The following is a 24,391-nucleotide window of genomic DNA, read 5'->3' as shown; positions in this document are numbered from 1 at the left end:
GTGCGATGGCAAGCAGCCATGTACGCATTGCCAGGTGTATAGCTATGGTAATCTTTACCCGCATTCCTTGGCATTTTCTTCACGCGGCTGATGTTTTATTGCTAGATTGCACATACGATAAACCTTCTAACAGGCGTAGGAATCCGGCTCCACAGTATATAGAGGCCCTGGAAAACAAGCTGTTAAGAGCAGAGAACTTGCTACGTAGATTCATGCCTGACGTCGACCTCAATGATCCAAGTTTGGATCCTGCGATCCAACAAGAATTTCGCATTCGGGAACAAGCTCGATCTCGGACTTCAGCGACTAAGGGAAAGCAGCCAGGCTCTTCGTCGTCCGTAGACGCTCAGTTACATTCTATGATCGAAACCACTGGCCACCTCGACCTCGATGACAGGGGCAACTACGACTTTCATGGACATTCATCTGGATCCGTCTTTTTCAAGAGGATGAAAGAACATTTCCGTGGTCTCCTTGGTAGAGATTATCAGGTGCCATTCCTTCCTCGCCCTCCTCGACCTGTCGGCGTCCTTACTCTAGACTCTCCAAGACCCCAGTCAAGCTTTCGAGCACCGCCAAGTCGTCATACGCCCCCTCCCGATTTTCCCCCAAAGGAGAGAGCGCTTGCATTGTGTTCCGAATCGCTTAATAATGCGACATGTCTTCTACGGATTGTCCATATTCCTTCTTTTTATAAGATGCTGGACGACCTGTATGAGAAGCCGACAAGCACGGCTGGGACGGAAAATAAAAGAAACCTGGCGTTGGCATACTCCGTCATGGCCCTCGGTTGCATGTATACCATGCCTGAAAACGATAATTCTGAAGCGCCACCGTACAAGGTCGCAATGGATGAAGCGTAATATTATGGTCCCTCCTTTTTGGGCTTCTGTGGTTTGTTTTGACTGACTTGTTTGTTACAGGATCAAATATTATAGCGCTGCAAGAGCTATTTTACAAGACATAACGGAGTGTCGAGACCTCATCTCACTTCAAGCTCTCCTTTTTATGATATTGTTTATCCAGTCGATATCGAATCTAAGCACCTGTTACGGGTTTGTGGGGATTGCCTTACGATCCGCGCTAAGGATGGGCTTACACCGACACCTACCTCACATTAAACTAAACCCGATAGAGGCCGAAACGAGACGAAGAGTTTTCTATATATGTAGGCAGATGGACACATATGTCTCTGCACTATTGGGATTCCCGCTACTTTTGAACGACGAGGACATCGATCAGCCTTTGCCGACCCCTGTGGACGATGAATACATCACGAAGGACAAAATACTGATCCCGCCACCAGGGACCCCGTCCTTCCTCGAAGCGTTTAATGCACACGTGAGACTGATGGACATTCTCGGCAAAGTTGTTAAAAATATATACCCGCTGAAAGGCATGGAACAGAGCGATGCTGAAGGTGCTGGGCAGCCTTACACATCCTATATAATCAGCTATGGGAAAATAAAAGAAATCGAAAATGAGCTTCAAAAGTGGAATGAGGACTTGCCGGATGCTTGGCGGCCCAACCCTATAGGCGCTGTTGAAGTAGTTCGGTAAGCTTTCTCCTAGAATGGATCTTGGTCTCGAATGTTTTGCTGATTGGTTTTCTAGGGTGCGTAACTTGCTAAGGTTCACTTACGCTCATATCCAAATGGTGCTATACAGACCGTTCCTTCATTACGTTTCTCCGCGCATCACGGCCGGTAAGGATGTAAATGAACGTGCCTACGCCTGCGGAGCCGCTGGTATTAGCGTCGCGCGAAACATTGTACACATTGGGTCGGAAATGAGAAAACAAGTTTCTCTCGTTGGTCCATATTGGTTCACTCTTTTTACGGAATTCTTTGCTATCATAACGCTAGTCTTTTTCGTGCTGGAGAATAAGGATAAGCAGGGATCCATGGATATTTTTGCGGATGCTGTAGCTGGGAAAGAGGTTATTGAAAAGCTTTCAAGAAAGAGCATGGTTGCGGATCGCATATCACAGTCTCTAGCCGTAAGTCTAAACTCAGCAACAACCTTAACTAGTGGGATATGGCTAATCTCAGCAAGATTCTCTTTGACCAATTGCCGGATAACCTTAAGGAGGCGCATGCTGCAATCTCGCTGAAACGTCCTGCATCAGAAGCACAGGATAATACGTCGATGCCACTTCCATCGCACTCGAACGATTCGATACATCATATTCCAGAGAGACTCAGTCAGTCTCAAGGGAAATCATCGAAGAAGGCCGAAATGACTCCGGTTGGGCTCGCTCCGCAACTAGGCCCCATTGACAGCTCTTCCCTACTACAGCCAGAATTCGGGAACTCGTTTGCGTCGGATTTTCAATTCTCGCCGCTAGATTTATCTATACCATCCCCGGATTCTGCGACGGCTGCCGCGCTGCATGAGCCTAGTCCTCTAGATTTGCAACATCAGGGGTTCGGGGCGAGTAACCCAATCCATCAGCTAGATGCGGTGATGTTTCCCTCGGATGACCCCTTAGATTATCCCAACCAGCCTCAGCTTGATTTCAACGCTCATCAATCGGGTATACCAAACGGCAGTCCGAATCTTTCACACCACGGTCATGCGCCGTTCTATGTACCGAATTTTTATGACGGTATCGAGGGGCAACTTATGGGACCACTACCACCGTATTTGATGCAGTCACAAGCTCAACCGGGCTTTAATTTCCCAGCACAAATGTATTCCGATCCAATGTTGTTACAAATGCACACCCTAGACCACCGACATTCGCCCCATTCCCAACTCCAAGCAGACCATTCACAGTCCATGCGGCGACGGGGTCAACAACCGGGGGAGATGGAAGAGTTACTAGGTAGTGCGTCGTGGCAGCCATTTTCCTAACATGGAATGGACTAGGTTTATGAGTAGAAAAAGGATACCCCCCTGCATAATTGCGACATCCGCGGATGTTTTCTTAGATAATGGAAGGGACTGGAGTTTGGCGTAGGTAATCAAAACATTGATGATTGACGCTGAATATGGCCAGTCATACACTGCGGTTGATGAGTTTTCGTACTATGGACGTCACCCGAGATATATAAACCTTATATAAAACCCTGCTGGAGTCTTACACCCTCGAGGAAGACAATGGGCAGGATCTCTAGAGACGCGACTGGAGAGCATCTCGTGGTGGATGATGCTCAATGATGTATATATAATTAAATCGAACCAGGCACGTAACTTGGCATCTTCGCTAATTACGGGCCACCCTATAAAAATTCAGCCTTAAAGAACATTTATTGGTGATTAATAGTCAGCCCGTGATAAGAATCCTATCCACTCGAGACGCCGATCGGATTCGGATCGAAGTTAGCTCTACTTGGGTCCCAACATGCCCAACCCTCGGGGCTGATGTCTGAAACGAATGGGCTTCAGAGGAATGCAAGGGGGTTACGTCGGTATATCTCTCGTTGGTCCAGGTTGTGGAGACCAAGTAAGAGACCAGACTCAAGTCTCTTCTAGTTCTTCTAGCTCTTCTAGATATGCGGCACAGCGTGGGGATGCTCGGGCTTCCTGAGCGGCTGCACGACGGCCTTAGGCAGATGACTTTAGCGTTCTAGAGATGATCTTAGCCCATCATTGTTTCGGGGGCAAAGTTTGCTTGGTACGTGTAGATTAGCTATAGGCATGGTGCTGCGATGCGAACCGAGCTTTGCCACGTGAGGTCTGCCCAAGCATCCAACCAGGCTAAACCAGGTAAGCAATTGCATGATATTGTCTCGTCGAATGAGATCAGCCGCCTCAGCTGTACGATAGGATCACGCCAGGGGTATGTGATGAAGCTAGTACAACAGTGACAACACCCCACCGACGATGCTGTCGTTGCTCTACTCGTCAGAAAACAACCAAGATTCCGGGAATTTTTTACTTTTTTACTTTTTATTTAATTATTTAATTAGAAGATGGAAGCTATAGATATCGAGCACGACCTGGTTGTCGTTGAGGAATTTGATGCTTTGTACGTTTCTACCGCCCTCGCTAACCCCTTAGCTTTTCACCGACACTTAAAAAACAAACAATGCCCACGACGACAACGACGATGGACCTTCACCAGTTCCGCTGCAGGACGAAGGGCCTGGTGCAGAGCGCCGTGTCCGCCGCCGTCGCAGTCGTGCTTAGCATCCCGTTCCTGTCCAGGATACCGCTGACGGAGGTCATTGGAAGTAGATCTATCGAGGTTATCAACGTCGCGGAATTGGAAGCCCAGGCTGACGAAGACGTTAAGAGATACCCTGGTGAGTTTACGAGCTTTGAGTTTTAACTGAATCCTGTTCCACGCGAGTCGCATACCGATGATATATGGAGTTGGTAGCCCAATTTAGCCCATCAGCCAGATCGTATTATTTTTATTTTCCTCGATGCGCCTGTATTTGTTTTGCATGTATTTTCGGCGTTAGCCCCTGAATGATGCGGCGCGTGGTTATTCTTACAGACGTATTGCATCAACTATCTGAACATGCCACACCACCAACTGCATATACTGCACCATTATCCATTATCTTTCACGTTTCGTTTTATTTCTCATTTGTCCCGAATGGTATTCAGGATCGCATTCTAACGCTGCTCAGCCAAACAACACGCGAGAAAGGTTGCCAAAGAACTTGGAGTCGATAATGGAATCATCTATCTACCGGGCCAGCTAGAATCAACATGGGAAGATTCAGATCAAGGGCCCCCATTTCGGCAACGACGATAGTATGTCCGCTTTTTTAAACCGTATCATTCAATAACCCCCTAGCACTAACCGGAATGCTCAGTTTCTACTATCTGACCGGGGTCGATTTCCCGGGCTGTAGCGTGACTTACGATATTGCCGCAGACAAACTCACGTTATGGATCCCGTTCACACCTCCGGCAACCATACTCTGGTTTGGAAAGACGCCTACGCTGGAAGAATGTCTCGCCAAGTCGGACGTTCACGACGTCAAGTACATCGGCGAGCTCCCGGCTTACCTGAGCGCGCGGTTGACGACGATCAAGTCTCTGTACGCTCTCCGCTCGGCCCAGTTGCCAAAGTTCGACGGCTTCGAGCAGCTGCGGTCGTCCCTCAAGATCGACGTCACGTCTCTCCAGCCCGCTATGGACGAATCTCGGGTTATCAAGTCTGACTATGAGATAGCTATGATCCGTAGGGCTAACCAAATCTCGTCCGCGGCCCACAGGAAAACGGCGTTGCAGTTGTCTGGCATGAAGAATGAGTGCGAAATCGAGGCCACATTTGCCGCCGCGTGTAAGGCGGCTAACGCCGGGGCGCAAGTTTACCCCATCATCGCCGGCTCTGGTTCCAACGCTTCGACGCTGCACTACGAAGCCAACAACGAACCGCTTGCTGGACGGCAGCTTGTGGTGCTCGATGCTGGCACCGAATGGAATTGCTACGCTAGCGATATAACGCGTACCCTTCCCCTAGGCCCACGGTATAGATTTAACTTGGAGGCCCGAGCTATTTATGAGCTGGTCCACAAGATGCAGGAAGAGTGCATTCAGCGCATCAAGCCAGGCGTCATCTTCCGGGATTTGCAGCTACACGCAACGTTTATCGCCGTCCAAGGCCTATTGGAGCTCGGAATCTTGCGCAACGGAACTGCCGAAGAGATCTTCAAGAACGGCACCGGCGCCGCTTTCTTCCCGCATGGACTCGGTCATCATGTTGGGCTTGATGTTCACGAGTTGGTTTCCTCCCTATTTATCTCCCCTTTAATCCCCCTTAAACCCCTTACCCTCTCATATCCTCCACCACCGCCACCACCACCGCAACAACATTCCCCTATGCCTACCTCTTTGTGTTCCGGTTATAGTAACAAGAATATCTCCCCTAGCGTTCTTAGCAAAGACCTTCTGCGTCCCGCCGGCGAGAGCATGTGGGGAAAGCGTCGACCTATTGGCCCCCAGTCCGTCCGCGCCATGATCAAGCAAGCCGCAAACAGCGCTGCTCCCACGCCTTCGTCACCAACCAGTACCGGCACGAGCACATCGCAGGACCCCCAGTTGCCACCTACGCTTACGGAGTCGTCACCAGCGCAATCCGCAAACCCGCCTCTCCCGCCTTCGTCCCCTCCGGTAGCAGCAGCAGCCACAACAGCGGAACCGACGTCCGCGCCCTCAAGCCGGAAGAACAGCAGCGACAACGACACCGTCAACGGCGACGTCAACCCGCCTCTCCCACCGGAGCCCCAGCTGTCCCGGCGCCTACCCTTACCTCCTCCCCAGCGGCAGCAGACCATCTCGCAGCTTACCAGCGACGGCAACGGCAAGAGCAAGAAGCCGAAACGGCCGGTCCGCAGCGCCCTGCAGCCGAACATGGTGGTCACGGTCGGGCCGGGGATATACTTCTGCCGGCCGTACGTGGAGGCGTACTTCCTGCGGCGCCCCGAGCACGCGCGGTACATCGACGCCGCGGCGCTCGAGCGCTACTGGGCCGTCGGCGGCGTGCGCGTCGAGGACTGCGTCCTGGTCACGCCCGACGGGCGCGAGGACCTGACGACCGCTCCGAAGGGGAGGGACTTGTTGCGGTTGATGGGGTATGCTTAGGAGGACGACGACGCCGATTCAATTTTTTTTTAAAAAAAAAGAAATTGAAATGAAATGAAATGAAAATGAAATTAAAGAGAAAAAGAAAAAGAAGGGGGGTGGGAGTATCTGGCCTCACCGACTAACTAACTAATAAAAATAAGGAACCAAAAAATGAATACCCGGAATCGAAGAAAAAAAAAGGACAAGCAAGCGAGCGAGCGATCTTAGGTATATACTTCTCGGGACTTTCTTTTTTTGCGCGAATTTACTTTGTCGGTCATCATCCGCGTATACAGACACACACACGCAAGGTAAATACCGATGTATACGAGGGACGGGATGGATGGGCATAGGCGTCCAGGGAAAATTTCAACTACCTAGCTGTATATGTTTGTATCTTTTGCCACATTTATGTATGAAGCACCTACGTACGTACAAAGGGGGTAGTCGTCATCTTTTGGGGGAGGGGGGAGTTTTCCAAGCTTCGTTTGGTGGGAGTTTTGAATTCCTAAAATACTCGATTTTCGCGAGCAGATTGGACCAGATCAAATCTTATAAAATAAATGAATAAATAAATAAACCGTTATATTAGGTTAGGTATCTACCTACTTGCGCGGATTACCTTGCATTTTCGTGCTTTCTTTTATGCTTGTTAATATGGCATCTCACATAACGATAAAGTCCCCCCCTTTTTTGGGTTGCTGCTATATAGTACAAGACGCATAGTATATAATACTGGGTTATCATCACAATGCAATTTTTATTTTGGCTCGGGGAAACGTCTCTTTTTTATAGACATTTATCATTCATGCGCTAGACAACGACAACGATGACAGTCATGCAAAACCCATTTCACGTCCTAATATTTTATACAAAGTTTTTCTTTTTTACCCAGCGCCTACCTCACACCTTATCAGCTCTCGCCCAAACCCGCATCTTGGTTATCACTTAGATTTAGATTTTATCATCATCATCATCATCATCATAGGTATTTCTTGGGCATAACCTTCTTCCGCTCGTAGTAGATGTAAGCGGACACTATTAGAATCTGGCTTCCGATGATGACGAAGATGAGTTTTCCGTGCTTGGGAGCGGCCTGCACAGCGACGTGCTCCAGCATAGTGCCGTGGTTCGTACCGATGAAGCTCTTAACCGCGTGCTCCGATTCCTTCACCTTCGTGTTGATGTCGTTTCGCATGTCCCTAAGGTCCCGCTGCAGCTTGCTGATCTCGTTTTGGAGCGAGTCGAGCCTATCCAGCTTGGACAGGATCTGCTTCAAATCGTGGACCGACTTCGAAATTTCCTCGTGTCGCTTTTCGCCAATGCTCCCTAGACTTGCAACCTGGCGGAAGATGGTTGACAAATGCTGGTTGGTGCTTTGTATACGGTTGTGAAGATCGGTGAACTGAGCCTCGGAGCTTGTGTAAGTGCTGGCTGCAGCATCGGGGATGGAGTCACCGAAGGCGTCGCCTTCATTGGGGTTCCGGTTATTCGGTGGGTTGCGGCCGTAGCTCATTTGTGCTTGCGCTTGATTCTGGTTCGATTGTTGTTGCTGCTGCTGCTGCTGCTGTTGTTGCTGCGGAGGTGCGTCGTATTTAGCGTCAAGATTCTCCGTCATGGTTACCATCTTAAAGATCTCAAAGGAATCGGGGTTGTCTCCCGCTGCGGCTGTGATACCGAAGTAATATCCTGGCGGGATGCTGATCTTGTCGCTTTCGAAACATAATCTACCGTCAATCTCAACCTTGAATACCTGGGACGTCTGTCTCAGCTTGATCTGAGAAGGCCGACCTAAGTTACGGTAGGGGTAATTGCAATGCCCAAAGGCTAAGCTGTCCACGTTCTGGTGTGCCTTGAAATCGATGGTACCGTCGTTCAAAAACCCCCTGATCATACCACCCGAACCACTGTGCTGGTCGATCACGAGGGCCAAGCCATCAAATCTGTTTACGGCGTAGACGCTGGACGAGCCGATTTCTTGGTTACCCCGTCTCGCAAGCCAGATGTTGAGATTCCCGCTACCTCTTTCCTGCCCATTCACCCTGAAGTCGACATCTGCCACCCACGTCAAATACCTGTTCGGTTGGTCTGCCCATATCGCGCCTCGAGTATTACCGGGTGCCGGTGGTGTTAGGATCACCTTGTTGGAAAGAACTTCGGGTACGTCTGGTGTGCCTTGTATGGAGAATCCCGGTACAGTAGCTTGTCCTCGATCGTTTATTCTGACGAACTTCCGTTAGACTTCCTATCCCGAGAAGATACCCTTTTAGACCTTCTCCCCAGGAACTCACCTGCCAGTATAACCAAAGCTTAACTCATTGACAAGGAATTGCGCCTGGGCATCAGCGAATTTCGCAGTTGTAGCAAGCCCGAAGGCAAGTGTTGACGATCGTAACAAACGCATGCTTCGATTTAAAAGTCGAACAATAGAATAGAATTAATATGTTAAAATCTTTCCCTAACAAACAAGATAGGTACCTAATATTAAGGAATTTATTGGAAAAAAATAAATAGATATTAGCCTTTTTTGGTAGTGGTGGGAGAATATACGGAGTGAAGAAAGCAATGAAGCTAATTCTGTCTGTTCGTAAGGACACTTTGCACCAAAGCTGTCCCAAGTCTGAGCCAAAGCTCTAACAGTGGCGGGGAGCTCAACTACCTAAGGAATGGGAGAGTGAGAAAAAAAACGAATTGAAAAGAAAGTTTGCCTTTTGAATTAAGCAGAAGCAGTAAAAATTATCAAACTTAAGCAAGTTGAAGACAATCTATGAAATTGATCCAAGGAGAAAAAAAAAGTTAAAAAATTCAAGACAGATTGTGCTCTTGTGAAGGGGTGGATAGCTTAAAACCTTCACACAGCCTTCCCCCATAAAGGAGTTAAGTGTAACTGCTTCCCGTATTCCTTTCAGTCTAGGCTAATTGAAGACTTGGAGGCTTTGAAACAGTTCGTACCCGAGTATCTCTTTTGCGCTAACGTCGTAGTACATAGGTACCTTAGATAGGTAGGTGTGTATTCGGTACTTGATCCCTGTTTCATATTTGTAGGTACGTAGCGGGCAAGGGCAGGCAAGGGCAGGCAAGGCGGCAGCTGGAAAAAAGGGTACCTTAATGTTGTGGGTGTGGCAGGCGAAGAAGGCGTGTGGAAGGCGTGGAAATTGGAACAGATCAACTTACCTACCTCTTAAAAAAGGAAGGAAATGCACGGACCACCATTTACCAGAACCTTAGTTAGTACCTTGTCAGATTTTCGAGGGATGTCGCACGTCGGTGAAAAATAGGTACGTACCGACTCTGTGGAGCTTTGTCATGTCATCCTAGCCTCAATTGACTTCAATTCTTCAACTAAGCTCCTAAGCTTCGGCGCTACAACACCCATCTCGTCTCTTTTTTTGCATCCTGACAAGTTATCGGATTTAGACCTTCGAGACGTGTCATGAATTCTCAATCGAGATGACCGAGACATATCCTACTCTTGCGCAATGCGCAATAGTTTCAACAGCATTTAAGATTCTCCTGTTCCCGGCCTAGTAAGTTCAGGTGCTTGCTTGTTGTACCAAGCTTCCACATTTCCACATTCTCACCCCACGATGAACTCAACAGCTAAGCTCTTCCTCTAAGTAAATCTACCGATTTTGAGGTGCACCGAAATTGGTTGGCAATAACGAATAGTCTACCAATATGGGAATGGTATTACGAGAAGACTTCTGAATGGACCCTGGACTATCCGCCCTTTTTCGCATACTTCGAATGGATTTTATCTCAAGTAGCAAAGCTGGCCGACCCGGCCATGCTTCGGGTTTATAATCTAGGCTACGATAGCTGGCAAACTGTATACTTCCAGAGATTCACGGTCATCGCCACGGAACTAATACTGTTATACGCCTTGCAACTGTATGTTATAGCTATACAACCTAATTGGCTTATAGTACTGACATAACGCCATAGCTTCGTTGAATCTTCACATGGGGTAACTAAGCGTGCAGCGCAAGCAGCCGCAATCTCTGTTCTCCTCTCGCCCGGTCTTCTCATTATAGATCATATCCACTTTCAGTATAACGGAGCTATGTATGGCCTTCTTATCTTATCCTTGGTCTTAGCCCGCCAAAAGACGGGTCTCCTAGCCAGCGGTATCGTCTTCGCAGCATTGTTATGCATGAAGCATATATATCTTTACCTCGCGCCGGCCTACTTCGTTTACCTTCTTAGGACCTATTGTCTCTCGCCCAAGTCTGTCTTTCGTATCCAGTTCCTCAATTGCTTGAAGCTGGGGTCGGCCATCGTCGGTATATTTGGACTGGCATTCGGCCCATTTGCACTCAAGAACCAGATTCCCCAGATACTGAGCAGGCTCTTTCCATTCTCCCGCGGGCTCTGCCATGCGTACTGGGCCCCGAACGTGTGGGCTATGTATTCCTTTGTGGATCGACTATTGATATTTGGTAAGTGGCGCTATCTCTGTCTACAGGCTTTCGTGACTTACAAACCTAGTTGCACCGCGGCTGGGATTGCCGGTCAAATCAGAGGCTATTAATAGCGTTACAAGAGGCCTAGTAGGGGATACAGCCTTTGCAGTACTCCCCGAGATCACACCTAGGATATGTTTTGCGCTCACTCTCCTATTCCAAGCCATACCTCTCATGAAGCTATTCTCTCGCCCCAACTGGGATGCTTTCATCGGAGCAGTCACACTCTGCGGCTACTCGTCGTTCCTCTTTGGATGGCACGTTCATGAGAAAGCCATTCTCCTCGTGATTATACCCTTCAGCTTGATCGCTCTCAAGGACCGGCGGCATCTTAGCGCGTTCCGCCCTTTGGCAGTATCAGGTCACGTCTCGCTCTTCCCGCTACTTTTTACTCCTGCCGAGTTCCCCATCAAGACAGTCTATACCATATTTTGGTTAGTCTTATTTTTGATGGTGTTTGACCGCACCGCTCCAGCTTCGAGTCGACCACGGTTCTTCCTCTTTGACCGTTTTACTATCCTCTATATTACGGTTAGTATACCGCTAATCGTATACTGCTCATTGTTGCACCGAATCATATTTGGTAAGAGCTACGAATTTCTGCCTCTCATGTTTATGAGTTCGTACTCGGCAATAGGGGTTGTAGGCAGTTGGATAGGATTTATGGTGGTATATTTTACCTCGTAGACTTGGGTACTTTAGGTAGTTAATAGCAAAATCAGAGTCTAAAGTCTTTTAATGCCAAGTTAAACTAGCTGAAGTAAATATAGAGAGTATAGCAATTGTTCTTGGGTGGAACACTATTTGGACGTTATAGAAATAAAATGCACTTTAAATAATAAACAATGGTCGGGAACCTCGGGTAGAGAGTTTAAGCAGAATAGGTGACTGGCTTTTCCTGACGTACCTGCTTAGGTTAGGTACCCAGGGGGGGGGGGGGGGTTGTGGGCTGGCTTCCAGGTGGCAGCCATACATGTACATAGGTGTAGTGACTAAAATTCCCTGACAGGCTTGCTAAGGGCCCAGTCTCACCGATGGCCTACCGGTCTCAAGGAACCACCCGGCTATCTCCAAATAAGGGCCTCTCAATTGACTTAGGATACACGGTTTATAAAGAACAGAAAATAATGCGCAGAAGATACTGGAGATTGTCAAGAAAATTGCCACTTCAGCTGCATTAGTCTCTATACATGGTTTTAGACGGGTAGGTTGTTAAGACGGCGTCACGTTGATATACAGCCGCACTCGGAGCAATATTGCTTATAAAATTATATAATTCACCAAGCGGGTAGAGTAGAGGACGAGCTTTAATTTAAGTTACTCAGGGCCATGTTCCGAAACGTTGGTTGGGATGAAAAGGGTTTTCGAATATTCTTATCGAGGTCGAGGGAATTTGGGATAAGTTGGCCCTATATTAGACTCGGAATTCAAGGTTGTTCTTATATCGTATATATTTTACAAGTACGTGCTTAAAATCAGCAGATTCCGTACTCGTTCGAATTGCCAAGAATAGGCGATCCGAACGAGTATAAGAATGTTGTTGAATGTTTGCATTTTAGAAGCGTAGGGAGCAAAGAGTGACGATGGGGTAGGTAGGAGTGGTTATTCAAGGTGGACACGACTTTTGAGGCCCATCCCAAATAAGCGAAAAGGACCCACTATGCGGAGCTAGGTTGGGATATTGAACCAGTAAGAAAACAAAGTTGAGTGGCTTTTAACCCCCGTCTCCCGGGGTCTTGCTCTGCTTCCCGTGTGCCGTACATAAGGTACCTGAAGGTAGCGTTTCCCTTCTTCCTCCTTGCCCTTCGCCTTATTATTTTTAGTCCTCTCTCCTCTCCTCTTCTTTTACAAAACTTTTTTACAACAACAACTAATCCCGTCGCGTCCCCAATACAGTCTTTTTTTCGCCTCCTGCAACCACCCTCGGTTTCAACCTACTAGGCTGTTAAAGACTGACCTGACGCGTCCTGTACAATTTCGACCGCGTTCCTACTATATTTGATAGGTTCACATGTAAGTCTGCCCACGCCCACCACGTCTACATCTATGCCTATGCCTATGCCTATGCCTATGCCTACGCCCACCTTATCATCAACCCCTACCCTCGATTTCAACCTCGTATCTTTCCGCACCATGACCACATTTCGTCGTTCACCACAATTTTCACAACAACACACCAGAAAACTCACAACCACCCCACGTCACTTAATTATATCTGCCCTGCCATCTATAAAATCAGCTTACACGTGCGAGCCCCGGACGGAAGGCTGACTTTCAGCCTTGCAGGATTCTTTGTGCGGCTAGTTAACAACCTTTGGCTTTTTTGGGAGCCTGTAGGCGCAATGGTAAGTTGTGAACTGCATATTGAAATTTGAAAGACATAACAGCTAATATTTTTCTAGGTCTTATTCAAGCGCAAGCCGGTGCAGTTTCTGCAAACCCCACCGGTGGAAGATGAGTCCATGGAGGTAGCATACACCTGCACACTTTGCACGCTTGCACACATTTGCACACCCTGCTAACACCTCTTAGGTTTGGCATATCCCCCAAACAGGGGAGATATTTATTACTTATGAAGATTATCTAAATCGGTAAGTTTTTCTGAATTTGTAATGGTTCGATAATGTGCTAACTTACCTCTTTTGCTAGTATGGACTTTTATAACCAGGTTCGTTCTTAACTTAACTTTGCTTGCTTGCTTGCCCTCCTGGTAGTTAACTGATATATATAATCTAGCCTCGGTTTATTTGTCAGATCACAGGCCACTCTGGTCTATCCTTCTTTGATGCTCTTAAGAGTGAGGTATGTTTATTAGGGGTCCTGTCGTATATGCGTCCTATTCCTCTAACTAGTTATAATATAGCTTGCTGGCGCACAGGAAGTCGACCAGGCCTTTCCAGAAGCTCTGAAGGCCCCTGTTTTGCGCCGTGTCCAGTTTCAGACTATTTCTCGCATTGACACACTTGTTGATATGATATATGACGAGTTTAAAGCAGATTACTATCCAGGAGAGTCCGTGATGGTACAGTTAAGTAGTGGGGAGCGCGTAGCAGGGACGGTGAGAGATAAAGCTCGCCTAGGAAGCAAAGTCCTACCAGATGGGACCCTTACGCAGCCATTTTCACGCTACATGATCAGCCTTGATAATCGGCCAGGCGAGGAAGCTGTTATGGATGGCGAGCATATCTACCGCGACAGAAAGATTTTCACGAAGTCAGTCTTGCGGTCTTTCATCAAGAAGACCGTAACCCGTGAGGCATGGACGGGGGCACCCTGGTTAGTTAAGCACGATGTTGCAGCAAAGTATCATATCGACACTCGAGTACCGCCGCACTTACGGTATGACAACAAACTGCTAGAACGAAAGCAGCATCAAGCCCAGAAGAAGGCATCCCAGCCAAACAATGGGTTACAGGATATGAATGGTATGGGTAATGCCTTTCAGAATTTTGGCCCGGCTCGGTTACCCGAGCTCAAGCCTGCACCCAAGAGCCATAAGGCAATTAAGAATCACCACAGTCAGTCACCACACCACCAGGATATGGACGTTCACGATGACGTCAATATGTTCTTCCCACCGAACCAGGGACCCCATCCTCAGGTCCCCGGAAACAATCCTTTCCATTTCCCCGTGCCATTTAGAAATAACATGGCGCCTCCCCCACCTCCTGTCCAACCCCAGGCGGAGCTGCCACCACCACCTCCGCCTCCACCTAAGTATCCCATTGAAGATCTGCAGCTTGAACCTCGTGATGATTATGTTCGACCTGCCCTGAAGTTTATGTGTGCCGACCCTCCGGAAGGTGTTGTTGACAGTGTCGCTCGAAATGACAAGATCCTGATGAAGTCTATCGGTTCGCTATTGGAGACGTGGGTAACCCTGAACGTCTACTGTGAGGTCTTCAAATTAGACTCATTCACTTTCGATGATTTTGTCGAGGCGATGGAGATTACTAAGGAAGATACACCTTGTCAGCTTTTTACTGAGATTCACTGTGCGGTCCTTAAGCAGATTGTGAGCTCTGAAGCCGACGGTGGTCAGCTGCTGGTGGAACTTCCAGAGCTTGAAGAGGATGAGGAGGACGAAGACGAGGAAAGCGAATCCCCCAGCCCCGAACCCGAACCCGAGCCGAAGCCGACAGGACGTGCTACTAGAAGTAGTTTAGCGAAGTTAGAAGCTGAGAGGATCAAGGCCGAGGCAGCAGCGGCGGAGAAGACTCCAGAGCCTGAAATTAAACACCGTGCTTCTGAGGCTTTGGCAGATTTCGACTGGGTTGAGCAGCTCAAGAAGCGTGAGTTCCAAGATGGTGGTTGGGAACTGATTGTTGTCGGAATTTTGTACCGGCTATCTAAAAGGCCGTGGCAGACTGAAGCTTGTGAAGAAGTGTTAGCCAGCCTCGTACCTCCCGACATGGAGCCGAGTCAGGAGAGGGTCCGCCAACAGTACAGCAAACTCGATTTTAATCTTCGTGTTTCGGCTCTTGAGATGATCTGCCTGTTAACTGTCAGCACCAAGGCTGTCCGTGCATACATTGAAGAGTGTGCGGAAACCCAAACAGGCTATCGGAAGGAGAAGATTGAATGGCAAAAGCAGAAGAAAGCAGCGTAAGTTGGATTTCTACCTATCCTGGGGTTGATGTGAATAAGGTACTGACTCTTTTGCAGTAACGAGGAGCTGAAAAGCCTTTATGATCAGCACAAGATTCTCCTCCCGGATAATATGCCTCCATCGCCGCCAGCCGAAGAAGTAGAGACAAAGACTAATGGCGATGTGAAAATGACGGACGCCGACGAGTCGCCGGAGGAGCAAAGTGAGGCTGAGGACAGTGATGTCGACGCTAATACCCGCCACAACACTCGACGAGGTGGCAATCGTGCAGCAGAACGCCAGCGAAAACGTGAGGAGGAAGAGAGAAAGAAGGAAGCCGAGCTGGCTGCGAAGGTACCGAAACAATCCAAGCAGTTTTTGAAATTGCAGAAGGATATCCAGAAAAGGGAAGCTTTGGTTAAGAAGTGCGAAAACGAAATCAGTATCCTGGATAATGACCTTCGAGAAGCAGATTGTTTCCGAACTCGCCCTCTTGGTAAGGATCGATTCTGGAATCGTTACTATTGGTTTGAGCGCAATGGTATGCCGTATGGCGGATTGCCTACTAGCTCGACGGCCCATGCAGGCTATGCCAATGGCTGCATCTGGGTCCAGGGCCCAGATGACATGGAACGAGAAGGATATATCGACATGCCCCCGGAACACCAAGAAGAATACAAGGCGAAGTTTAAGATGACAGTACCCCAGAGAAAGAAGATGGAAGAAGGTCGGACCAGCGTCTTCAATGCTCGCCAATGGGGCTATTACTCAGAACCTGGCGAGGTTGACTCACTTCTGAACTGGCTCGATCCCCGAGGTTTCAACGAATCTAAATTACGAAAGGAGATCGTGGCGTACAAGGACAAGATTGTAACGCATATGAAGAACCGAGCCCAGTACCTCGGCCAAACAGAGGAAGAAGAAACCAAGGAGCCGACAAAAGAGAATGGGAAGAAGGAGGAGCCTAAGCGGATGACTACAAGAAAGACGCAGGCTAGTCCAGAGCCCACGCAGCAATTCCGTTGCCTCAACTGGACCAACAATGTTGCTATTGATGAGATCGGACACCTCCATAGCGAGCCACCTCCACAGCCGAAAGGGAAAGGTCGCAAGGGCCAGAGAAAGAGCCGGGGTTGATGTTTTACGCCTTTCTATTCATTGACTACTGGACCATACCAAGGTTGTTTACTTTCGTGCAATCAATATTCGATTCACAGTACATAGACACGCAAACAAGCAAAGGGTTACGATTGAAGATGGCGTTTCACTTCGACATCACATTTTCTAGAGGGCGGCAACGTGTAGAGAAAAATATTTTTCATCGATGGCCTGCATGGCGTTACGGACGAATCAAGGTGTTTTCGGCGGCGAGGTAAATTTTTTTTTCACAAGGTCGTTGTGTTACAACATAGTTTGGTATGGGGAGTTCATACATTTATCAATGCCAAAGGGAAGGGGAGAGAAAGGGGATGGTCTACAGACCCTTGTATATAGGTGCGGTGAGGAAAGGAGAGATGGATGAGCCACATTTGCATATGGCATGAGGGTCTGAATCTATTTCTATAGCACGAGCTTGACTATCTAAACAAGAGAATTTTGTTGCAAGTCCAAGCCTCCCTAAATACCTAATTAATGATCGAGTCATGTGTACCTTTATATGTAAAGAATTGTAGGTACTGTACTTGCAACCTGCCCAGCTTCATTATTACATACCTACCTCCTAACGTACCCAGGTACCCCCCAATTAAATACGGTACGAATAATCCAAGTTCAAGGGCTCGGAATCCTACACTTTAGGCCGCTTGTTTTTTTTTTCTTCTTCTTATACAGTTGCGAAGGTATTACAATTACTACCAAGTAGGTAACTAATTTGCTGATGTTTCTCGAGCGAATTGCACCTTATTATAGCAACGGTGTACACGTAACTACCACGTTCTCAAGAATATCGACTCTTAAGAATATTGACGGTTAACTTCAACTACATGTAACAGGTACCTAACCTAGTCGGATTTCAGAGCCCAAGTTTGATCTGTACCTAACCTAAGAAGTTAAGTCACATAGTCATAGCATTAACAATGGGACGAGATAATCAGAATGGTTAAAATTATTTGCTTCGAGGCACTTGTGCCTCATAACCAAATTTTATTTATCTGCAAACGCCTCTAAATACACTGTGGGCTAAAAAGTCTCCTTTCTGTGTCTCTCTCCTTGACTTGATGCCCCCATATCAGATCAGTGTCATGCGAATTCAGCTTTCCTTTCCTCTAGATAGAAGCCAAGGGAACGTAATTAAACGGGGAATATCATGGGTGAAAAATAGGGGCTGGGCCGTGTTGGTCCTTTCCCCTCTCGCGAAGCCTGGAAAGCTTTGCCGTCAATGTCTCCAACCACTAGGGTTCATTCAGTTTGTACATTCGTTGTAGAAAGAAAAGGAAATGGGCATCGTAGCACTCCTCGCGAAGCAGGATCGCGGCTACTAATTTGGTTTTGCTTTTTTTGTGGGCATTAGTATTCTGTGGCCCTTATTACTGTTTGGCTGGTTCACCTCTAGGAAGAAGGGCGATATATTCGTGTTGTGGCAACTGCACTCACACAAGGTTGTAAAGTGACCATTTTCGGGCACTAGTATGTTAGTATCAAATTACAAGTCAGTGACAACTGCAGCAGATCAGTCGACACCTGAAGGAGTTTCGGGATGGGCATAATCGAGGTATAATGCAGCTCTGCCGGGACAAATGGGGCACGTAGTATTGGCTACTACTCAGCCCACAGCAGCGGCTGGAGTTTGTAAAGCAGGCTGTGGTCTCTTCGCCGGTGGAGGGTTTCCCTAAAATACATGTCAGCGAGCTCCACAAGGGTTACAAGGTCCTCCTTTGGATATCCTGGCCGTGGCCACGATATTGACCATCTACCATGCATCTCTACATACTTCGGACGAGGCGTTGCGCTTCTTTTGGCCGGCCATGGTATCGCTGTTTGGAACCACCTTTCTAATGGGGCGAGGGCGCATTGGCTTGACTTCTCCGGGTTCGAAAACGTCATCGGGGAGATTGGTGCTGCAAATGTTAAGTAAAGTATCACCATACGCCAATATCGTAGTGTACTTACTTCTTCACGTGCTGGATACTCAGGTAGTTCAAGCTTGGCTCGTACTTGTCCCATTTACTGCACAGATCCTTAAATGTGTTGACTTGGAAAGACAAATCCAATGATTTGGCGCCTAACATGTCATCAAGCTTAGGTTAGGAATCACAGCGGAGCGGTCGCTGGCTCAAATGGCCGCATGAAATATGCATATAACGATAGGGTCAAATAGATGAGCACTTACCTTCGGCAAGCTCGAGGCCTACGTAATGTGTCGCAGTGTACATCTTCGTTTCGACAGGGGGTGCGCTGGGGATGCTCTGCAAATCGATTTTCTGGTCTTCGGGATCTGACTTCATATCAAAGCTCATTGATTCGCCATTCTCGACTTTAACCGCGGGTTTCTGTTCTGTCTTATCCTCAGTCTTATCTTCAATGCCGTTCTCGTTTTTCACCTTGGTGTCCTCGGTCTTCACCTTGGTGTCGTCTTCACTGTCGTCATCCTGGACAAGGTAAGCCAGGCTTCCATTTCGAACTTCTTCGGCTTCCTGCTCATTCTTGACCTTGTGCACTCTTTCGTATCCCTTGTTGAACGGGCGCGCGATCGCGACAGAAGCATGCCGTTCCAGGTCGCCCACTAAAACACGGACCTTCGACTCTACGAACCCGGACCATATCTTGTGTGCCTCCTTGGTAGTGCTGGTCGCAATGACGGCCAAGTAGTACTTATGGTCTGTAGTGAAGAACGTATGCTTTACAAAGAGATCCTTCCAAGCAAGCTTTCCGGCTCTTATCTTATCAGTGATATCAGCGCCGCGTTCCAGCTCGCGCTGTATGATGGCCATAGTAGAATGTGTGATGTTGAACGTCGCACACATCTGAGGATAAGCAGGAGTGATTACAGGCATCAGATGATAGCTATCGCTCTTGTATATCTATGACCAGTTAGTCAAGTCAAACGCTTACTTTGCTAATATGAGCAAATACCAACCTTAGGATTCCAGACACGGACATTGAGCGGGCCATCATCCATGTGCTTCAGCTGCACAGGTACAGGCCACTGCCAAACCTTCATGATCTGGAAGAACTTAGAAACAATGGTAGCACTCGCCGCCTTTGGATACAGTTGGCAAACCCGTGCCACCATCATAGCCCATACTACTCCACCGGGGAATCCGATGATGTTGGCATAAATAGCGCGACGTTGGGCCCATAACTTGATCGCTCGGAGGGCAAGGCGAAACGTGCTTTGCTCCGGGACCAAGTTCAAAATTTCTCTCGTGACCCTGGTTCCGTTCAAGGATCGGAGCTCACGATCATCTAAGCCACGCAAGTATTCATTGTTATTCAGGTTCAGTTGTCCATGTGGCGGGAACTGCTTCAACGTGGCTATTCTCGAGAATATTAGATCAATGCTGATCCCCCAATATTCAAACTTGATGATAGGCACGAACGCCTCTTCTACCGCAGTGAGATCTGTTACCGCGCCTTCGGGAGCCATCTCTTGCAGTAACGAAGGGAAGTACTTGAAATAATCATCACGGGTGACGTATCGGGGTGCAGTGACGAGGGTATCAATATCAGAGCCGGGGCCGTAGACGCCTAAGCAGTAACTTCCGTAGGTGAAGATCTCGCCACGAGCATCTCGGATGAGAACTTCGTTTTGCGGTTCCTTTTCTTTTGCCACTCGTCGCACAAACTCGTCGGCGATACGTTGAAGATCAGCAAGGATTTTCTCCCTAGTGAAGGTTTGTTAGTTGCGATTGATATACAAGTTTCAGTACAAACTAGTTGCTTTTCTTACCTCTTCGTGGTTTCGGCTGCAGACTCAAACGTATTTTGTCGTCGCAGTTCTTCTAAGAGAAGATGTGTAGACTGTGTCTCGGCCAGAGTAGGAAGGGCACTTGAGATCGGAGGGGTGATGCCCCAGGTCTGTTGAGAATTGGCCATCGTATTTTGTGAAGAAAACATGAAAGGATGATGCTTAAAAAGATGCCAGGAAACGAAACTATCCGGATGTAGAATGGATTAAATAATTAAAAGAAAGTAAAATACTGCCGCGCAGAGGCAGAAAGTGGTAAGGATCTGAGTTGGTCTCGTCTGTGACAAACAGCATCGAAAGGCGTTTTCGAGCAACAATCACATTGCCTTTTTGGGGGGGTATCTTTTAGGATTTCGAGGTATTTGCTGCTTGTAAGCAAGGTAAATGCCAAAAGGCGACCGTTCTCAAGGTATGAACAGTGACTGGCGCGAAGATGGATGATAAGATACGCGTAGTGAAAATTGATGAATGTTGGAATGAATGATGGGTAAGGAAACGGAAATGGAGATGAAAGAAAATACTGGTCCTTAACTTTAGGTACCTAACCTAAGGTATTGTACATAACATAACCTTAACTTTGCCTTGTAGTACCTTACCTTAGGTACATAAACTAATCTAATGTAGTACCTCTAGTGTAAACCGTACCAATTGCCCAGGCTGTTTCCAGGTCATATCGTTTATCGATACGACCTAACGCGCGCTTATCTAAGACTGGTTCAAACTTCAAGGTACATTAGGTACATTGTGCGTTTACCAAAATAGCCGCTGGACATGTAACAAGCTTGCCTAAGGTAGGTAAGTAACCTCGAGTCCCAGTCAAATTTAGCACGCTAGCAGCCTAGGAAGAAATTCCTTCTATTTATAAATCCAACTTAACAATAGAAGAAAGACAACACTCAAAATGTTTTTTTTTTTTTTTTGGAAAAATACCTGGTATACCTAACTCCATCATCTCGGACATAGGGTATTGTTCACGTTTCTATAAAATTAATCCAGTCTAGGCAAAATGCTCAGAATTCCATCCATTACATAAGTCTCTACTCAAAAGCAAAGCTGGACTTATTTATTGAGGCCGATGCTGCGTTATGAGTAGAGTAACTATCGCAAACCGTCTTGTACACATAACTACTGGCATATTAGATGTCCATACCCCAACGCCTTATCCACTCGTCCGTGAGAGCTATTTCGAGGGGATCCATGTGCCAATGCTGCCTTGAGATCCAAAACGCCAATCCCCCAATCACACCAAAGCTTCCTATCACTTCTAAAGCAAACCAACCCTTTGCTTTCAAGTCCGCCGCTATTTGAAGCAATCCTAGTGGATCTTGATGCGGTACCGTCTTCGCCGAGAACCTACGTTTTGATAGTCTCTTTTCTCCCATTGGGCTTGTGCCTTGGGGTTTATTCAGAGCTACAAGTGTACCATCTTGTACACATTCGCTCAACCTCTCTGTGAGCCAAATGGCACGTTCTCCCCGAGCCAGCGATTCGTACTGGGCTCGCTCACTAGCCAAACTACGCTGGAGATCGGCTGCCCAGTCCGCCACATGCAATTGGAGTGGGCTATAAGTCGGTTGCTGATTGTAAAGGCGAGCAAGCTCTAGACATGAACGTGGACCAGTCGGATTCTCGGGTGGACCACCTCGAAGAGATGGTGCTCGACCAGGGAAACCCAATGGCCGGTATAAATGGCTAGGGCGCGATGGTGTGGTATTTCTCCATTCCAAATACTTCTTTGCTGCAGAGTATCTCAACCAGGATATCCCACTTGGACTAAACACGTTGTCTACAAGATATTTTAGTTCCGACGTCATGAGAGGCTGGACATATTCAGAGCTCATGAGAAGGCTTGCGTCCATTATATCATCATCTGAGCCGGTCGCACTAGATACAGCATACGGTATACTGGGTATCGCCGTTGCAGATCCATCGCTGGCTGTTAATGCAAAGCTAAATGTTTGCAGACCCGCTTCTCGAAGCTGGCCGACGAGTTGCTCCTTGCAGAGAGCAAGCTGTTCCGGCGACAACGAGTCAGCTTGGGCTAGAAGGGGGATGACATTTGTCAGTGGGGTTAACCGGCGGATATATTCTATATCGACAGGTCTTATCTCTTCAAGGTTGGTTAGTACTGGTATCTCTTCAAGTTGAACCGTTGCTTACTTTGTGAGATGAAATAGAAGACTACGTCGATTTGAAACCCTCCGCTGCCTCCTAGCATGTTTAACATATCCGAATCGCTTAGAGAGTCTGAGGATATCTTTTCTAGGTGAGATTCTATATATTCAACACAAGACATAATAGTCTCCATAGCCTAGGCAGTGTCAGCATATTCAAACAGTTGGAAATATTAGCGCAACCCACGGATGAACCATTTCGATATCCAGGTGTGTCTACGAAACACACATTACGCTCTAAAACACTATCACCTAGACTTTGACGTCTCTGGGAAATATGAGGTTCATCTAGCATGGACCACCATTCCGGATAAGGCTTAGTACTAGCATATATCTCTGATATAGCAGATGTCGAGTTTGATGCCTTTCTAGGTAAGCTTGCGGGCTTTTTATGAGTGCTTGACTCGGTCTGAGACGGAATAGGGTCAACATGGACGATATGCTCGCACGTTTGGACGATTGCTTTGACCATGGAGGTTTTACCGATACCTAGAGCGAAGTCTATTAGCTACAGCTAAGCGATGAGCTTATTAGGAACAATACCAGAATTCCCGGCAAACAACACCTTCAACCGTCCTAGGCTTTTGCCCGTCTCGGTGAACGGGCGCCGGCTTGGCATCTTGATACTTGGCATTACTAGTTGAGGAGCGCTTCCACTATCTGACACATTCGAAGGCCTCTGTTCGAAAAATTCGTCATCGGAGCTAAATTCATGGTCCGAAAGCGACCCAGCAATCGAGTTTCTCCTCGAGGATGGAGTGCTAACTACGGAACTCGTGCAGGATGTACCTAGCATAATGGGCGTTATCGGCCGGGAAGGTGATGAACAATTCTGAGATCTCATCGAAGCCGGGCTATGCGCGAAGACAGAAGCCCTCGAAGATTGGGTATATGCTGGCATATAATCTCTTTCCCGCTGTATCATAGCCTGTTTTGAAGATTCACCGTCCTTATCATTCGCACGATGAGATGGCACGTTCGTAGAAGCAGCAGACTTCCGCGCGTCTAGAAAACGACTGTGCGGGTTAGACTGCTCGAGGTAAGAATCGATGGACGACTCGTCGGCAAGGAAAAATGACATCTGGCTACTGGAACTGGATGCCATAAGGGGGACCGGCTCGTGGTCGGCCGGACGCTGACGCCCTTGCCAAGCGTGGTCGCCAGGAAAGGGTCGCATGATTAGAGGATCACATCTAGATAGAAGTAGAGAAAAATACGGGAAACGCGTCCCCGATTTGGGGTACTACAAGAGGTAGATATATAGGTAGGTATATTACTAAATATAAATATAAATATAGGTATAGGTAGGTATAGGTATAAATATATGATATGAACCTATATCGTAAGAGAGGTTGGGAAAAAAAGCTCAGAGTGGTTCGTTAAGGGGAATTCACAGACGGCGGTGGATGATGACATGAGTCGGTATTAGATCTGAAGATGGGGTCTTCTCCTTTTGGCTGTATGGAGAGTTGGAGCCGTTCCATGAATGGTTGAATAAAGGCCACCCCGCATTAGATAAGCTCAGGAGGTGCTGAACCAGCTTTGTAGAACCCTCTTGTGGTGCAGGTACAATGCAAGTACAACCCAATGGGGAGAGTATGGCCTTAGTTTTTGCTATTTTTGCTATATTTACCAAGCCTACCAAAGTGGGAATTTCGTACCCACTTGTACACCTCCACTTTTGGCTTGTTGAGACTCAGAGGCGATCACTTGAATGTTTGTGAAACTCGAC

The 24,391-nt window shown here is 47.6% G+C and overlaps 7 protein-coding genes across 7 annotated transcripts; 4 read left to right on the top strand and 3 right to left on the bottom strand.

Annotated features, from left to right (window-relative positions):
- The first annotated feature begins 361 nt into the window (after window positions 1–361).
- F4812DRAFT_334597 (fungal-specific transcription factor domain-containing protein) lies at window positions 362–3,277 on the top strand. Its single transcript, XM_047931588.1, has 5 exons — window positions 362–491; window positions 551–859; window positions 924–1,556; window positions 1,615–1,999; window positions 2,056–3,277. The coding sequence occupies exons 2-5, from the start codon at window positions 699–701 to the stop codon at window positions 2,854–2,856; spliced, it is 1,980 nt and encodes a 659-aa protein (XP_047791872.1). The 5' UTR covers window positions 362–491; window positions 551–698; the 3' UTR covers window positions 2,857–3,277.
- Window positions 3,227–7,157, top strand: F4812DRAFT_423609 (metallopeptidase family M24-domain-containing protein). Its single transcript, XM_047933772.1, has 5 exons — window positions 3,227–3,973; window positions 4,183–4,250; window positions 4,584–4,710; window positions 4,773–5,684; window positions 5,835–7,157. The coding sequence occupies exons 1-5, from the start codon at window positions 3,918–3,920 to the stop codon at window positions 6,544–6,546; spliced, it is 1,875 nt and encodes a 624-aa protein (XP_047791871.1). The 5' UTR covers window positions 3,227–3,917; the 3' UTR covers window positions 6,547–7,157.
- Window positions 7,158–7,510: 353 nt separating this feature from the next.
- F4812DRAFT_458089 (concanavalin A-like lectin/glucanase) lies at window positions 7,511–8,932 on the bottom strand (the record flags this gene model as incomplete). Its single annotated transcript, XM_047937298.1, has 2 exons — window positions 7,511–8,750; window positions 8,820–8,932. 2 exons carry the CDS (start codon window positions 8,930–8,932, stop codon window positions 7,511–7,513), a joined length of 1,353 nt encoding a protein of 450 aa, XP_047791870.1.
- Window positions 8,933–9,856: 924 nt separating this feature from the next.
- On the top strand, window positions 9,857–11,906 carry F4812DRAFT_423602 (glycosyltransferase family 57 protein). Its single transcript, XM_047933771.1, has 4 exons — window positions 9,857–10,055; window positions 10,147–10,419; window positions 10,474–10,967; window positions 11,017–11,906. Exons 1-4 carry the CDS (start codon window positions 9,979–9,981, stop codon window positions 11,676–11,678), a joined length of 1,506 nt encoding a protein of 501 aa, XP_047791869.1. The 5' UTR covers window positions 9,857–9,978; the 3' UTR covers window positions 11,679–11,906.
- Window positions 11,907–12,799: 893 nt separating this feature from the next.
- F4812DRAFT_423600 (ATP-utilizing chromatin assembly and remodelling N-terminal-domain-containing protein) lies at window positions 12,800–17,230 on the top strand. The gene is made up of 8 exons (XM_047933770.1): window positions 12,800–13,004; window positions 13,278–13,336; window positions 13,394–13,459; window positions 13,524–13,582; window positions 13,641–13,659; window positions 13,728–13,793; window positions 13,855–15,596; window positions 15,657–17,230. The coding sequence occupies exons 2-8, from the start codon at window positions 13,334–13,336 to the stop codon at window positions 16,714–16,716; spliced, it is 3,015 nt and encodes a 1,004-aa protein (XP_047791868.1). The 5' UTR covers window positions 12,800–13,004; window positions 13,278–13,333; the 3' UTR covers window positions 16,717–17,230.
- Window positions 17,231–17,674: 444 nt separating this feature from the next.
- F4812DRAFT_423599 (Poly(A) polymerase) lies at window positions 17,675–21,037 on the bottom strand. The gene is made up of 6 exons (XM_047933769.1): window positions 20,468–21,037; window positions 19,655–20,402; window positions 18,908–19,598; window positions 18,688–18,799; window positions 18,509–18,635; window positions 17,675–18,406 (listed from the first exon to the last, which is right to left on the bottom strand). The coding sequence occupies exons 1-6, from the start codon at window positions 20,632–20,634 to the stop codon at window positions 18,341–18,343; spliced, it is 1,911 nt and encodes a 636-aa protein (XP_047791867.1). The 5' UTR covers window positions 20,635–21,037; the 3' UTR covers window positions 17,675–18,340.
- Window positions 21,038–21,389: 352 nt separating this feature from the next.
- F4812DRAFT_423592 (Septin-domain-containing protein) lies at window positions 21,390–24,261 on the bottom strand. The gene is made up of 4 exons (XM_047933768.1): window positions 23,203–24,261; window positions 22,847–23,148; window positions 22,646–22,796; window positions 21,390–22,595 (listed from the first exon to the last, which is right to left on the bottom strand). The coding sequence occupies exons 1-4, from the start codon at window positions 23,834–23,836 to the stop codon at window positions 21,622–21,624; spliced, it is 2,061 nt and encodes a 686-aa protein (XP_047791866.1). The 5' UTR covers window positions 23,837–24,261; the 3' UTR covers window positions 21,390–21,621.
- Window positions 24,262–24,391: the final 130 nt, after the last annotated feature.

Source organism: Daldinia caldariorum (assembly GCF_022478825.1).
Source record: "Daldinia caldariorum strain CBS 122874 unplaced genomic scaffold F4812scaffold_5, whole genome shotgun sequence".
NCBI lineage: Eukaryota > Fungi > Ascomycota > Sordariomycetes > Xylariales > Hypoxylaceae > Daldinia > Daldinia caldariorum.
Note: the sequence above shows the minus strand (reverse complement) of the source record. Positions and strands in the feature narration are given on the sequence as shown.

Excerpts from the sequence above, each read along its gene's own strand:
- F4812DRAFT_423609 (XM_047933772.1), top strand. The coding sequence starts at position 3,918 with ATGGAAGCTATAGATATCGAGCACGACCTGGTTGTCGTTGAGGAATTT. Across the intron at positions 3,974-4,182 it reads GTTGAGGAATTTGATGCTTT|ATCTATCGAGGTTATCAACG; the intron begins GTACGTTTCTAC and ends CATTGGAAGTAG. Across the intron at positions 4,251-4,583 it reads AGACGTTAAGAGATACCCTG|CCAAACAACACGCGAGAAAG; the intron begins GTGAGTTTACGA and ends AACGCTGCTCAG.
- F4812DRAFT_423600 (XM_047933770.1), top strand. Across the intron at positions 13,794-13,854 it reads TTGATGCTCTTAAGAGTGAG|CTTGCTGGCGCACAGGAAGT; the intron begins GTATGTTTATTA and ends GTTATAATATAG. Across the intron at positions 15,597-15,656 it reads CAAAAGCAGAAGAAAGCAGC|TAACGAGGAGCTGAAAAGCC; the intron begins GTAAGTTGGATT and ends ACTCTTTTGCAG.
- F4812DRAFT_423592 (XM_047933768.1), bottom strand. The coding sequence starts at position 23,836 with ATGCGACCCTTTCCTGGCGACCACGCTTGGCAAGGGCGTCAGCGTCCG. Across the intron at positions 22,797-22,846 it reads GATATCGAAATGGTTCATCC|GCTATGGAGACTATTATGTC; the intron begins GTGGGTTGCGCT and ends GACACTGCCTAG. Across the intron at positions 22,596-22,645 it reads CTTCTATTTCATCTCACAAA|AGATAAGACCTGTCGATATA; the intron begins GTAAGCAACGGT and ends CCAACCTTGAAG.
- F4812DRAFT_423599 (XM_047933769.1), bottom strand. The coding sequence starts at position 20,634 with ATGTTTTCTTCACAAAATACGATGGCCAATTCTCAACAGACCTGGGGC. Across the intron at positions 20,403-20,467 it reads GCAGCCGAAACCACGAAGAG|GGAGAAAATCCTTGCTGATC; the intron begins GTAAGAAAAGCA and ends AACCTTCACTAG. Across the intron at positions 19,599-19,654 it reads TCCGTGTCTGGAATCCTAAG|ATATACAAGAGCGATAGCTA; the intron begins GTTGGTATTTGC and ends AACTGGTCATAG.
- F4812DRAFT_334597 (XM_047931588.1), top strand. The coding sequence starts at position 699 with ATGCTGGACGACCTGTATGAGAAGCCGACAAGCACGGCTGGGACGGAA. Across the intron at positions 860-923 it reads AAGGTCGCAATGGATGAAGC|GATCAAATATTATAGCGCTG; the intron begins GTAATATTATGG and ends TGTTTGTTACAG. Across the intron at positions 2,000-2,055 it reads GCATATCACAGTCTCTAGCC|ATTCTCTTTGACCAATTGCC; the intron begins GTAAGTCTAAAC and ends AATCTCAGCAAG.
- F4812DRAFT_423602 (XM_047933771.1), top strand. The coding sequence starts at position 9,979 with ATGACCGAGACATATCCTACTCTTGCGCAATGCGCAATAGTTTCAACA. Across the intron at positions 10,056-10,146 it reads ATTCTCCTGTTCCCGGCCTA|TAAATCTACCGATTTTGAGG; the intron begins GTAAGTTCAGGT and ends TCTTCCTCTAAG. Across the intron at positions 10,968-11,016 it reads GGATCGACTATTGATATTTG|TTGCACCGCGGCTGGGATTG; the intron begins GTAAGTGGCGCT and ends TTACAAACCTAG.